The 13,908-nt window shown below is 36.3% G+C and overlaps 1 protein-coding gene across 1 annotated transcript in view; it reads right to left on the reverse strand.

Moving 5' to 3' along the window:
- Positions 1-13,908, reverse strand: part of SORCS2 (sortilin related VPS10 domain containing receptor 2) — a 2,271,537-nt gene that overhangs the window by 203,065 nt on the left and 2,054,564 nt on the right. Inside the window, exon 18 of the mRNA XM_044063564.1 lies at positions 8,151-8,337. Coding sequence (XP_043919499.1) covers positions 8,151-8,337 — 187 coding nt within the window. The remainder of the gene's footprint in view (positions 1-8,150; positions 8,338-13,908) is intronic.

Below are 13,908 nucleotides of genomic sequence, written 5' to 3' on the forward strand. Positions count from 1 at the left end.
GCAAAAATTCTAAGTAATCTCAAAAGTGAATATATAACACTTGCTAACTCAGTCATAAACATTACTTCTTTTGCAGATGACAAATTGTTATATTTTTAACATCGCAGTACAGCTATCCCTAGATTAGTATTGTAGAAACACATCAAATTACAAGGCTAACTTAGACAAATCTACACATTTTCATTTCACAAACCCCATTTTTTTCTCATCTTTTTATTATTCTTTGCCCCCATTGCCTGGCAACTGTCAGCACCCACCCGGCCAATGAGCTCATTCATTCCCCATTACCAGAGTGAGGGTCAACCAGGAAGGGCTGGTAGAAAGCCATTAGGGCTGCTTTGAGGGTTTTCATTCTTCAGCTGTACTGGTTCCATGAATAAACAGCTTGTGGAGCAGGATGTGACTGTATAGTGAGCTATCTATTCTGGCTGTCCCTTACATCCACAAGAGACATCACTAGCAAGCAATGCGGCACCCCCCCTCAAGAATAGGAAATGGACCTCTGGTCTCCCCTGAAGAAATCACACCTCCCTGTGTGCCATCCAGGTACCAGCTATCCTGCCCAACACCCAGGACAGGCAAGCAAGCTATGACTCTTCTCTTCTCCCCCTCCCTGCTTGGTACCTTCATTGTTTCAGTCACCAGTTGCCTGAGTGGCAGTAAGAGCTCTGTGCCACTGAGCCAGGCTAGGAACCCCTATTTGATAACAAATTCCTCCTCAGTATTGCTTGTTAATATTGTACAGATGGACTTGAAATACCTTAGGGTAAAACAGAAATCAGCTATCCACTATTCATTTACACTAACTCTGATTCTGTTATGAATAAGGCAAAAGCTGATGTAGAAATCAGTGAGTACCTTAAATTTGGTCTCCCAGTAAATATTCTGTATTTAAAATACATGCTTTCTTAGACTGTTCTATTTCTGTAATAACCAGATCTCCCATATACCACTCCTTCTGAAGTCAGCAATTAAAAAAAATCAAAATGCTTATGGAAAAATAATACCCCTAGAGTGAGCCTTAATAACCTGGTGGTGCAGCGGTAGCATTGTTGCCTCACAGCAAGAGGTTCTCCCATTCGATTCTCGGCTGGAGCGCCTTCTGTGTGGAGTATGCATGTCCTCCCTGTGGTCGAGTGGCGTTCGAAAGACATGCGTAGAATAGGCGTGCCTTAGTTGAAGGTTGGGCATCAAGCTGGCACCTCGGCATCTGTAAAAAAATCTACTGCCAATCATTGGCAGACCGGAGTTCCGCTGTGGCGACCCCTAACTGGGAAAAGCTGAAAGAAGAGCAACAACATTTCAAATAAAATGTGGACTTAATCTCCTGAATCACATGCCTTCCTGTTGCTTTAGAATGTTTAAATTGTGCTTATTTTCTTTTCACTTTACTTCATCACAGAATAATACTCTACTGTGGATCACTACATCTCGAGCACTGGCTCATAAAATGGGGATATTCCATAGGTCTTGAGTTACTTTACCAAACTTCCTTTCTAAACCTCTTGGTTATAGATGTACAAAACTGTATTAAGAAACTGATCCTGTTTAATGATTTTCTTTGTTACTATAAACCCTCAAAGATAAGATACTATACTTATAAGTGTTAGTTAAACACAATGACTTCTCAATGAATTGTGATCTTCACCTGTATTACTTGTCAGATAACTACATATTAATCCTAAATTAAATGCTGAGGGACCATTACAGATTCACTTTTATATTTAACTCTAATTAAAACAGCCATTTCCACATATTCACAGTTATTTAACTATTATTAACAGCTAGTCCCGCTTTAGCTAAAATATCCCCCCAAAAAATATGTAACTTCTTTGTAAATTTTAACTTTAATTTTTTTCTTACTTTTCAGAGCTACACATTTCTCATTACTGGTTTGTGTACTTTCATGAGATCACTGTCTATCCTGACTGCCTCTGTATCTGGAATCGGCCTCAACACACTTTTTTCACATTCTGTGAATGTGGTCAAGGTTTTACATCAACAGGGAATGACATCTATAAGTACTTATCTTCTAAATTTATACATCATTGATTTATATTTTTGAAAAACACTTAGATAACTCCACACAAATTAGCACCAATGTGTAAAATGTCATCAACTGAATGTGTACTGTGTGAAAAAGACTTTGTTGCTCACTTATTTCACATTTTTGTATTGCTGTTCAATTCAGCCAATTTAGAAAAAAATTGTGGAACAATTTGTTCAGTTCATCAATTATTAAGAATATCCAAAACTGCAAATTGTATAATTGTTTACTAGGGGTTACATATACAATAACATATAGTTTTTAAAAAAGTTACCTAGTATGGCAAATCTCAGCTTGGATTACACTTTTTTTACTAATTGGTGGCTGAAAAAGAAGAAATTACTCTGAAGCTATGGTGTGACTATCCACATATGTCAACATGGAAATATTTGCAGATTTTTTTTAAAGAGACTGACAAATTACCTAATATATTTTGAAACCCCTTAATGTACTGTGTTGTAAAAGTCAACCCAAATGTATTTAGCTCAGTATACCTTCATATGTTTGCCAGCCACATATTCAATGCTACTTCCGCGAACTGCGAACCACAAAATTTGAAAACCGCGAAAACCAAAGCACCGAATGACAAAGCCTCACCCCCTTTTTGAACCATGGTAGAACTCATTTTTGGCAGTGGAGCGATTGGGAATGTCGATATTTTTATGACGTTTAGGGAAGTGGGCATAATGGAATTCGGCAACACAGTTAGAGGATACACCCATTCAGAAGTGTGTCTTTGCACAAATGAAGGTATACCATTTAGCTCATCTGATCATTTTTAAACTTATACTTTTTTATGGTAGCATTCATGCTACATGGTTTGGTCTTGTGATATTATGTCCTCAGTTTATGCATTTTCAAAGAATCTTTTGCTGCTCCCATCCCTGTAGGTACTGATAACTAAGTGACAAATGATGCTGTTGATTATATTTTGTTTCATTATGGGACAATGGGCATGACTGTTGCAATCTAGAGTCATTTTTTGGCATATTACCATGTATTTTATATATGTGGCACAAATGAATATATATTACTGATGATGGCACTTGTCATGTGTTGCATTTGTGTAAGAATGTGTGTAAATCAAAATATTAAGTTGGACCATACAGTTGTGGTATTCACCTTCGATAATCGCTAAACTCTCTGTAGCAAAGATCTTTGAATTCAAGGATCCCATGCCAGTTAACCTTATCCAATTCTACAGCAAAGTTTCTGAATTCACTTATAGCAGCATCAAATCCAATGACTGACACAGCAGATAGCCTCACAAAGGACATGTATGCTCATTTAGATAAATGCATATATATATATATATATATATATATATATATATATATATATATATATATATATATATGTCTCAATTAGAGAAAAAATATATTGGGAAATTCAAAAACAAACCACTTTGATGATCCAGCAACATAAATAAGCTTTACCACAAAAAGGAAATAATACAGCAGATCCAAGACCTCTCATATCAATGACAGCATCAAACGTATCACTAAACTCATAAAAATATTATTAGGGCTACTAAAGCAACCCATAAACACAGACTAGCATCTGAAGTTAAGTACAATTATATTTCCATCTTTAACTACATTAGAAAACTAATGAAGAACACCCAGCATTGATGGCACCTCTTATTCTGATGCAGTATACATTGCCAGTTTACTAGCAATCAAATTCAGTACTAATTGTTCCCCTGAGACTTCTATCCAAAGTATACAAACCCCTGAATCACTTACACCTCCTATTATGAAAAAGGAACATAAAATGAATGTGATAGAACCAAAAATACTTCTTCCATGGGGGATAACATATATCTGAATATAGTAAACTCTTAGTTAACCAGAACTCAACCAACCAGAAAAAAAAATTCGAAGAAACACAGTGCAATTTTCATGTGTTGCACTTTCTGTTTTTTTCCCCCACAGAAGCATACCTTACGATTTTAGAGTTTTAGAGTTTTAAAAAGAAAGATAGGAATAAATTCCCTCTCTCCCCAACCTGAGAACAAGTCAAACCAAACAAACAGTATAAGGTATAGTACTGGAAAGGCCTATTTTAATAGTAACTGCCAAGCAACCAGAAACTGCAGTTATCCGGCATCTACCAATCCCCATAGGTGCCGGTTAACTGAGAGTTTACTGTATTTAATTAACAGTGCAAAGCATGCTCTTGCAGACTCACTCCTCAAACTGTTTAGCTCTGGAAATTATAGAACCATTGACCTGATCAGCCTCATTTATAAAGCCATGGGATGTACTGTAACTGATCTCAATGATATCAGAAATCTTAGTAGTTTGGCTTTATGAAGATCCTACCTAATGAACCTGGTGAACTTCTTCAAGAAGATTACACAGGCTGTTGGTAGTGGTCTAGCATATTTTGACCAGACCATGACTTTTGATAGTATACTCCATGCAGGCATTGTAAGTAAACTGAATGCCTGCCTGGAGGCATTGCAAGTACACTTAATGCCTGCATGGAGGTATTGTAAGTGAACTAAGTGCTTTAAAATAGATGCCTATGTAGTAACGTGAATACAAAACTAGCTAAAAGTCAGAACCCTCACAGTTTAAGTGTCAGGTGATTCATCAGAAAGTAGAAAGTTAACCAGAGATGTCTCCCAGGGCTCAGTGGTGGTACCCATCTTTTTGTTGTTTTATTGTCCAGTCTGCAGAAAGGGAGCTAGGACTACTTGATTACTAAGTTTGCAGATGACTGCAAACTGGGAGTTATTATCAAAGTCGCCTCCCCTATACCCAAATTCTTCAGCAAGAACTCACTCATAAATACCTGTGTACTGAAAATGGAATCATATTAAATGCAAAAAGTGTAATATAATCACTTTTGGTAGACATTCCCTCCCCTCAGCATACAGTATAAACAATACCCTACTGTAAAATGAAATTACAGTTAGGCACCTTGGAACTTGGGATGATAATTCCTTCTCTTTTGATCATCATGTAACAACAGTAGTCAGAAAATCCTTCTACTTATTGCAGAAAATTATCAAGACAATATCATCCCTATCTAATTAAGTCATCGTTCCCTTATATTCTACATTGATTAGGCCAATTATCGAGTGCAATGTCCCACATTGTAATCAACCTAAATAGACATATCAGTCAACTTGAAAGACCCCAGAGGTTCTCAACTAAGATCACAGGCTTAAAACCCTGTAGTAAAAAGGAGGCTAGAAGCACTGTCCCTCTGCTTGGTATCTTATAGATCTTGAGGGGTGGTCTGTGCCTTACCTTCTGTGCCAGTAGATACTCATTTGTCTTGGATTTCAGACACCTCCACAATTCAAATACTCCTACAAATTAGGCAACCAAGCATTTGAAGCTTCAGCAGCAGACAATAAAATGTTACAGATAGACAGATTCATCACACAGCGCCTCCATCACCTCTAAAATAGACTGCCCCTGCAGGTTAATCAGTCCTTTAAACAGAATCTGGATGATAGAAACATTTACACAAATTCCTTCTGCAATTAACTAACCTAACCCTCCTGGAGAAATAGGTTTAGTTTAAGGTTGGGTACTAATAAGGCACAAATGGTGATGTGATTTAATTACCTTAAAATTCTTATGAAGGCTGTAAAATGTTTATGCAGAATGAAAAATAACTGTCATATCCAATGTATCATTTCAGCTTTGCCCAATTATACTGATCCTGATATATTACACAGGGGTTAAAAGCCAACACGTAGACGGTTGGTAGCAAAATCAGTATAGTGAAAACAGATGCCGGACCTAAGGAAGATGCATACATCAGGAAATATGAAGAATATATAAGTAAAAAAATAGTGTAAAACAGGAATAATGAGCAGTGGATTATAAAGCCATTATAACCTTTTAGTCACTTCCCCTAAGCTTTGTGAAGTTACAACTACATGAAGATTCAGCTGGACGATAAAAAAATGGTCAAACCATGGACTAAACAAAATATTAAAAAAAAAAAAAAAAATGTTTTGTTTAAATATACTAACTTCATGGTTTCAGAGCTGTGGAGAAAATGGAAAAGCTGACACAATGAATATCTGGCATCATGCCAAGACAAATCTCACCAGAATTGGTTTTCTATGGCAAACATCACACAATGAATTCAACATCAAAGAATATAAATCAATTAAATTAAATTAAATCTCGTCTAACTGTAACTTGACAAACAATATGAGGGTTACCGTAATTACTCATTCCTGGTATGACTCTGTTACACTTCCAGGATAAGAGCTGTCCAGATATGAATAAATCAAACAACAGAACATCTTTTATTATTTCTGTAGTGTACAGTAACATAGGGAAAGTGAAAGCACTGAAAAGCCACTAAGCTACAGTACAGTTCAATGATACTACACTCTTAAAGAGTCATATAAACAATTTTATTACTTTCATAGAAGGCTAAATAAACCATGTGAAGATGAGTTGTGCACTCCTATTGTATGTGCTAATCTTTATTATACAATGTGATATCGGCAGACACGAAAAAAGTGCACGCTGATTGGCAATCCAAGCAGCGTGCACATTGTAAATCGAAGGTAACCTAAGTAAGAAGTACGGCCGCTAATGTATCATGCAGCCGCAGCTTCAAATGAGCAAAACCCTGCATAAAACACCTAACCGGCAAGCACACTACGATTTTTGACTACTGCAAACTCTATTTTACAAATAAAACAAATACCGGACATCTTAAATAAAAAAAACGTTTAGAAACACCTTACACGCATACAGGTACATGGTAACTGCCCAGCTTTTTAACCTACATTACTATGCAAAAGTAACGTAAAACCTTTAAAACAAAAAGATAATTGGCACTTACTGAGACTCTCTCTAAGTGATTAAGTTTAACACATTACCCGCACGCAACAACAGATTGAAGTTCTCAGCTTCCTGAGCTACGTTACCATACAAAAGTAACATAAAATCAATTAAAAAAATATCGCTACTGACTATGAACCTTTGTATCTCCTTAACTTTGGTTTTAGCTAAAAAACTAAACGTTTGAAAGCTATCCTTTTCATACACACTGTAGCTTCATATACAGTCACTAAGCAAAACATTAATAACTACACCAAATAAAAAAGGCAATTACAGTATGTTCTCCCTGTCACTTATACTTCCCTGCATTTAAGAGGTACAACAACAGCTTTCCTGCACTTAAAAAAGATCAAACAACACTACGGACATAACCATGCATCCCTGTTATATTACATCCCTTCATTACTTCCTAAGATCTCTTGAAAAATTAATAATAACTTGTGTTTAAATTAAAAAAACAAGTAAAATAAACAGTAAACATGAAGTAAAAGTGTGGACTATTTTATCTCACAAAAAGTGGAAGAATACAAAGTAAAGCAAACAAAAACCTAAACAACAACACAAACATAACACAACACAAAACTAACACCATTGTATAATAGCAGTAACCCACAGCTGGGTGTGGGTAATGCCGGATTTACCCACGGTTGGCTTTTTTTGGTCACTCAGGCTTCGCCCTTGTGACCAAACCACACCAACTGTGGGTAAATTCAGAATTACCCAAACCCAGCCGTGGATTATTGCTTTAATAGCCTCATTTCTGGAGAAGGTTGATAAGCTGCCCATTATCTTTGCTTTAACTTAAGACAGAAGTGATACTCTCTCATGACTTACTGCTTACAGATTGGATATTTGCCTTTTTTTCACTATACCTTAAACAACAATGCAATAAAGACAAGGTTTTGCATTCCTACATTTTGGGAATGATGCTGTAACTGAAACTGTTTAGGCTATCCAGATTGTAAAGAAAGGTTGACTGCTTATTTGAGAAAAGGGAATCGAGATCTGTTTTAGAATAAATAAGAGCATAGACAGAATTTTTATTTGTAGTAAAAACTCTGAAGTATATCTATGGAATGCACAATTTGGATTTGCTTTCTACCAGATTAATGTCATAGTCATACTTTAAGAAAGAAAGATAGGAGATGGATTATCTTTAGATTTCTTTCCTATGTTATTACTATAGTATATTGTTTGAGCATTTTACAGTTTTATTTTGCAGATTCCTTCAAAAACCCATTTATAAAATACACAAGACTGAAAAGAATATAACTTACAGTTAACTTGAACGTACACTACAGCTTCAGCATGTCCTGCCACATTCTCTGCCTTCACAGAGACACGGTAGACCCCAGGCTTCTCATATCGATGTTTGATAGGCTCATCTGTTAATGACAGGTTTACGTAGGATGCCTTAAAGCCATCACCAAGGTCTACCTGGTACCTGGTTTTTAATATGTCACCCTAACAAAAAACAAATATAATACAAAATATTCAACAACACGGTGATGTAAACATTTCTAAAAAATAGAAATATTCTAAAGCACATCTTATTATGTTTCATAAAGCAAAATACACATTTTAAATAATATAATGGCTGTGTCACATAAAAGTAATGCTATTTCTCTTTTATAAGCAACTTCTTTAATCATTCATGGTAGTAAGAGTGGAAGCCACATATAAAATAAAGTCAACCTTGCTTAGTAAAAAAAAAATACTTTTATTAATTTTTATTTATGTTTTGTTGATTAGTTTGTGTGGCCTTTTTTTAGGAGAGATCCAAAGTGGTACTCACATTGACTGGGGGAAAGTTGTTTGCTGTACTTAAAGGTAGATTACAGTATATTTTTGTTGATTATTAAGTACTCTTACACTTTTTTAGATAAGGGCTTGGGATTTTTTGCATTCACTTGAGCTACCACTAAGTTAAATGGAACCTCAGTTTAATAATGGCTGCGATTCACAGACAACTTGCTGACATGCAAGGCCATGTATATCACTATGCATACCAGATACACCAGTTTCAGCTCACAGCCCTCCTTGCTGCCCAGTAGTGTGGTTTGGCACCACACATAAATTTGAGGCATATGCTAATTAAGTCAGTAAGACTTCTGATGCAGTGTTCTACAGGGTAAATTGCTTGTTATGGTGATTCACAGATGTCAGTTCTAGGAAGCTTCCATGCACAGAATATGTGTAAGTGTAGAAAATAATTAAGCTGAATACACCCATTGATTGCAGAGAGAGAAAATCTACACAGGATGAAGTGAGGTAGCTCTACCCTGCTTATATTGCTGATACAGGTAAATGCTACGCAGATTGTGAGTGTAAGATGAGGTATGGGAATGTATACCCATTTGCATGTAAGTGTGTGTGATGGAGTATACGGACATTATGTGAGTGGTTTGTGTGAGTATATGTGTATGAATGTTATAGTGGGTGCATGGATATGTTTGTATGTGGTGGGTGACTGATGCCTAACATGATCTGCAGTGGAATATCATGGATAAAGAATGTGGAGGTACCAGATAGGTGTCTGTGCATATGAAATTGTTTGTCTTTGTGTGTGTGTGTGTGTGTGTGTGTGTGTGTGTGTGTGTGTGTGTGTGTGTGTGTGTGTGTGTGTGTGTGTGTGTGTGTGTGTGTTACTGTGTGTATTTGTTTGTGTCCTCTCTTTAATTTCTCCAAACCTTTTGAGTGTCTAATAGCATGACGGGAATGGAACCCATTCCTTATAGCTCATGAAATTAGTATTGTTTCAATCTTTGTTGTCAGACAAAAGTGCTCTTTGCAGCACCCACAATGTGCCCAGTAATGACTCCTTCTGCAATTCGTACAGAGTTACATGGATTGGTAACATATCTAAATACGATTGCAGATTCTTTTTTATAAGACCCGTTGCTCCTACTACTATTGGTACTGTCTGGGTATCATTCTTCCACTTTGCTCTCATTTCTGCCTGCAGATCTGGATATCTTATGACTTTGTCTCTCTGTACGCAACATCCTGTAGTCACTGGGTGCAGTGATTTCAATGCTCAAAACTACTTTTGTCTTCTCTTCATGGACCACTATATCTGGTTTTCTCACATATATTTTTTGAACTGTTGGTAATGGGTGATCTCACATAATATAAACTTCATCATTTTCTATGATGCTTTGTGACTCATGTTTCCAGTGTTTTTCAGACACTTCAGTACCATAATGTTTGCACAATCCCCAGTGCAACAGCCTTGCCACATTATTATGCCTTTCAGTATACAGTCCTTCTGCCATTAGTATGTCACAACCAACGACTAGGTGTGCAAATGTTTCCAATTTGGTTTTACAAAACCTACATTTGTCTGTTTCTCCCATATGTTCAATGGGGGTTCAGACACCTAGGCAGCAAGACATTTCCCTGTGGTACATTTGACTGGGGACACATGGCTGAAGTGACATTCAGCTGCAGAGAAATATGGCTGTTTGCAAATTCCCTGTGGTACATTTGACTGGGGACACATGGCTGAAGTGGCATTCAGCTGCAGAGAAATATGGCTGTTTGCAAATTCCCCGTGAGCAAAGAGAAGCATACACTGCCATGCTCACAGCTTTAATAACCAAATGCATGGGGGCAGAAGAAGTAATGAGTGTTGTGCTCAGTGTACAGTACATACTTATGTAATTACAACATGTAGAAGTGTGCTATAGCATGGAGGAAATCCTGCAGGCTACTGTAGTCACATTAATGCTCTAGTATGCAATTTAGGTAATGTTCCCTAGACACTGTGAAGGGAGTAGAGGTCCACGCACTCCAATTATAAAGGCGCTGTCCATTGTGCACTGCATTTTTACTGCCACTGGCATGCCCTCTGGCCAGCCTGCTGCTGATGTCTGCCATATCGTCTGCTGTCTCATGTTCCCTTGGGGACCATGGACATTGTTTTCCCCCTGTACATTTGGTTATTAAAGCTGTGAGCATGGCAGTGTGTGCTTCTCTCTGCTCACAGGGAATTTGCAAACAGCCATATTTCTCTGCAGCTGAATGTAACTTCAGCCATGTGTCCCCAGTCAAATGTACCACAGGGAAATGTCTTGCTGTCTAGGCACCTGAACCTGTTCAACAGACTTTGTAAACCAGCATAGCCCACTATCTTGGGATGCCAATATTAACCTTTCATCTCTTGGCTTGAATTTGCCTTTCCTTAACCATTCCAGCGTTCGTTCCTGATCAACATGAGGTTCTTCCAGGTGTTTTCAATACTTGCAACTAAATTTATGCATTTTCCACATTCCTTGCCTTCTCATCTGGTCCTTCACCTTATATTCTTTCTTTTCTTTTTTGTCAAGTTCAGTTGCTGCCTGATTTTTATCTACTTCTGGTTTGATTTCCATTCCTGTTTGATGCCAATATGCTTCTGCTAGATTAAGCAGAGAAGTCATCATAGATTTAGTCTCCTCATGTTTCAAAACTTTCACTACATTTGGGTCTTGTGAGGTCAGCAGATATGTGTGGAGTCCCATGATCGCAAATCTATACATGTAATCAATTTCAAGGACTCCCATCCCTCCTTCGGAATGGGGAATATATGATATTGGTCTACACTGATTTTTATAAATCATTTGCTGAGCATGAAGCATCCTTCTTGTTTTCCTATCTAATCTGTCCAACAAGTTTTGGGGCCAATCAATCACTCCAAAACTGTAAGTTAGGACAGTAAGAGCAAATTGGTTTATAGCTTGGATTTTGTTCCTAGATGTCAACGCTGTTTTCAGGATTCATTTGAGTGTTCTAAAGTATTCCTTACTGTTATTCACATTTGTTCATGTTTTATTGTTGATCCTTCATCAATTCCCAAATATTTATATACTCCCTCTTGCTCAAGTTCTTTTATAACATATTCTTGTCCCAAACTAATGTTGCCCTGGTGCTGCAGTTTTTCTGCTTTAAAGGTTACTTTGCACATTTATCAAGACCAAATGACATTCTTATATCATCTGAAAATGTTTTGACAAGCTGCAGTTGTGTTTTCAGTTCCTCATCTGATAAGCTATACAGTTTTAAATCATCGACAAAGAGAAGATGAGAAGTCTTTACACTTTGTCGTTTTCTAGGAGCGAAATTATAGCCATGTCCTAAGCTGTTAGGTAAACAGCTTAATGGGTTAAGGGCAATGCAGAATAGCAATGGTGACAGAGAGACAACCTGGAATATTCCCCTTTGAGTTTTTACCCCTGGGATAATAATTTGTCCTTTATCATGGCTTAATTGCAAAGTGGTCTCCCACTGTTTCATGGTCACTGTAATGTAGTTGATCAGTGTAGCGTGTATCTTACACACTTTTAAGCACTCTTTTATCCATGAATATGGGATGCTATCAAATACTTTTTTGTAGTCAATCCATACTGTACTTAGATTCTTCCCCTTTTTACAGTTCTCCACTATGACTTTAATTAATAACAAATGATCCTTTGTTCCATATGGCTTTCTTTTATTGCCCTTTTGTTCTACTTCCATAATTGAGTTTTCTTCTAAATGGCTATGAACACTGTCAGCATTAATTCCTGTGTATAGTTTATACATTGTCAGAAGGCAAATTCTTGGTCTATAATTTTAGGGTAGCTTGCAGGTTCACTCTTAAGTAGGAGCATTGTTCTTCCTGTTGTTAGGTTGGTGTCTGTTTGAGGTGCGCATATAAATAGTTCTTACTCATGGCTAAATCTTCATGCAAGGATGTTAATACTTTTAACCAAACATTAGGTACTGTATCTGGACCTGGGGTTTTCCAGTTAGAGGCTTTTCTTAACTTTGTTTCAGTCTCTCTTGCTGTTACCTCATCCCATTTCATATCCTGTACCTTTAAACTTCTTATTCTTTCTTTTACTTCTTCTCTCCATTTCGCATCTTTGTTATGTTCCACTGGATCTTCATAGATACTTCTCCAAAATGTATCTATTTCTTCTTTTTTTGGTGGTCTTTCAATTCTTTTTACCTTGTTTCCCAGTTCTCTATAAAACATTTCTGGGTCATCAATAAATTGCTTATTTTGTACTTTTCCTTTGTATTTATCTGTGTATCTTCTAAGTTTTTTCATCTGTGCTGAAATTTTTAGTTTGTTATTTGTAATAGTGCATGAAAGATCCTGGTCTGTTCTAATACTGTGCATTGCTTTTATCACATCTATCTTTTTACTATAGTTTTTAAATTTTTTTGAATATGATATTTCATCAAACATTACATAAATTCAAAATGAAAAAAAAAAAAACATATATACCATTTAAAACTTATAATCTCCTAACATTAACTATATACATTAGTGTATATACAGGCAAAAGTTATGAATACATTTAAGTATATTGTGAAGAACAATAAATTATTTCATAAATCTTTGTCCATTTTCTCAAATATTTCTAATATTTTCATTCAAAAGTTATAAAGTGATGTAGGTCTGGTTGTTCTTTTCTTCAGTGTAGATATCTCCATTACCTCTAACTGCTAAAGGCAAGTTTTTAAATTCCTTAAAGGTGTGAGAAGTTGTACTTTTCCAATGAATTGTGATAATTTTGTGTGCTACTGCCATCAATGACCATAGTATCTTGAAATCTTTTTTTGGCACACAGTCCGGGATGGGAAAGTTGAATAGAATCATTGATTTTGTTAACTGATAATTATCATTAAAAGCAATTTGGAGAAAATAATTAATATTTTCCCAATAAAAAGTGAGACACTTGCATTCATAGAAAACATGATGCCAGTCAGCTCTTATTTTGATTTGACATCTCCAACATTGATCCTCACTAGCAAATATTTTGGTTAATTTATTTGGTGTATAAAAACTTCTGTTTAAATATCTCCAAGTAAATAGTTGCCAATATATTGACAATGTTGTTTGTTTTGAGGATTTTAAGATAATCTTTTTCTCTTCTTCATTAGGAGGGTGGTTGTTTATCTGCAACTAATAATTCCAGTATGCGTCTAGATGTTTTTTTAATAAGTTTGTAAATATTAGATAGGTAGCCTTTTCCTTGATAAGGTTGTTTTGTGATTATAATAAAC

Source organism: Protopterus annectens, chromosome 2.part1, assembly GCF_019279795.1.
Source record: "Protopterus annectens isolate FY-2018-M chromosome 2.part1, PAN1.0, whole genome shotgun sequence".
Lineage (NCBI taxonomy): Eukaryota > Metazoa > Chordata > Ceratodontiformes > Protopteridae > Protopterus > Protopterus annectens.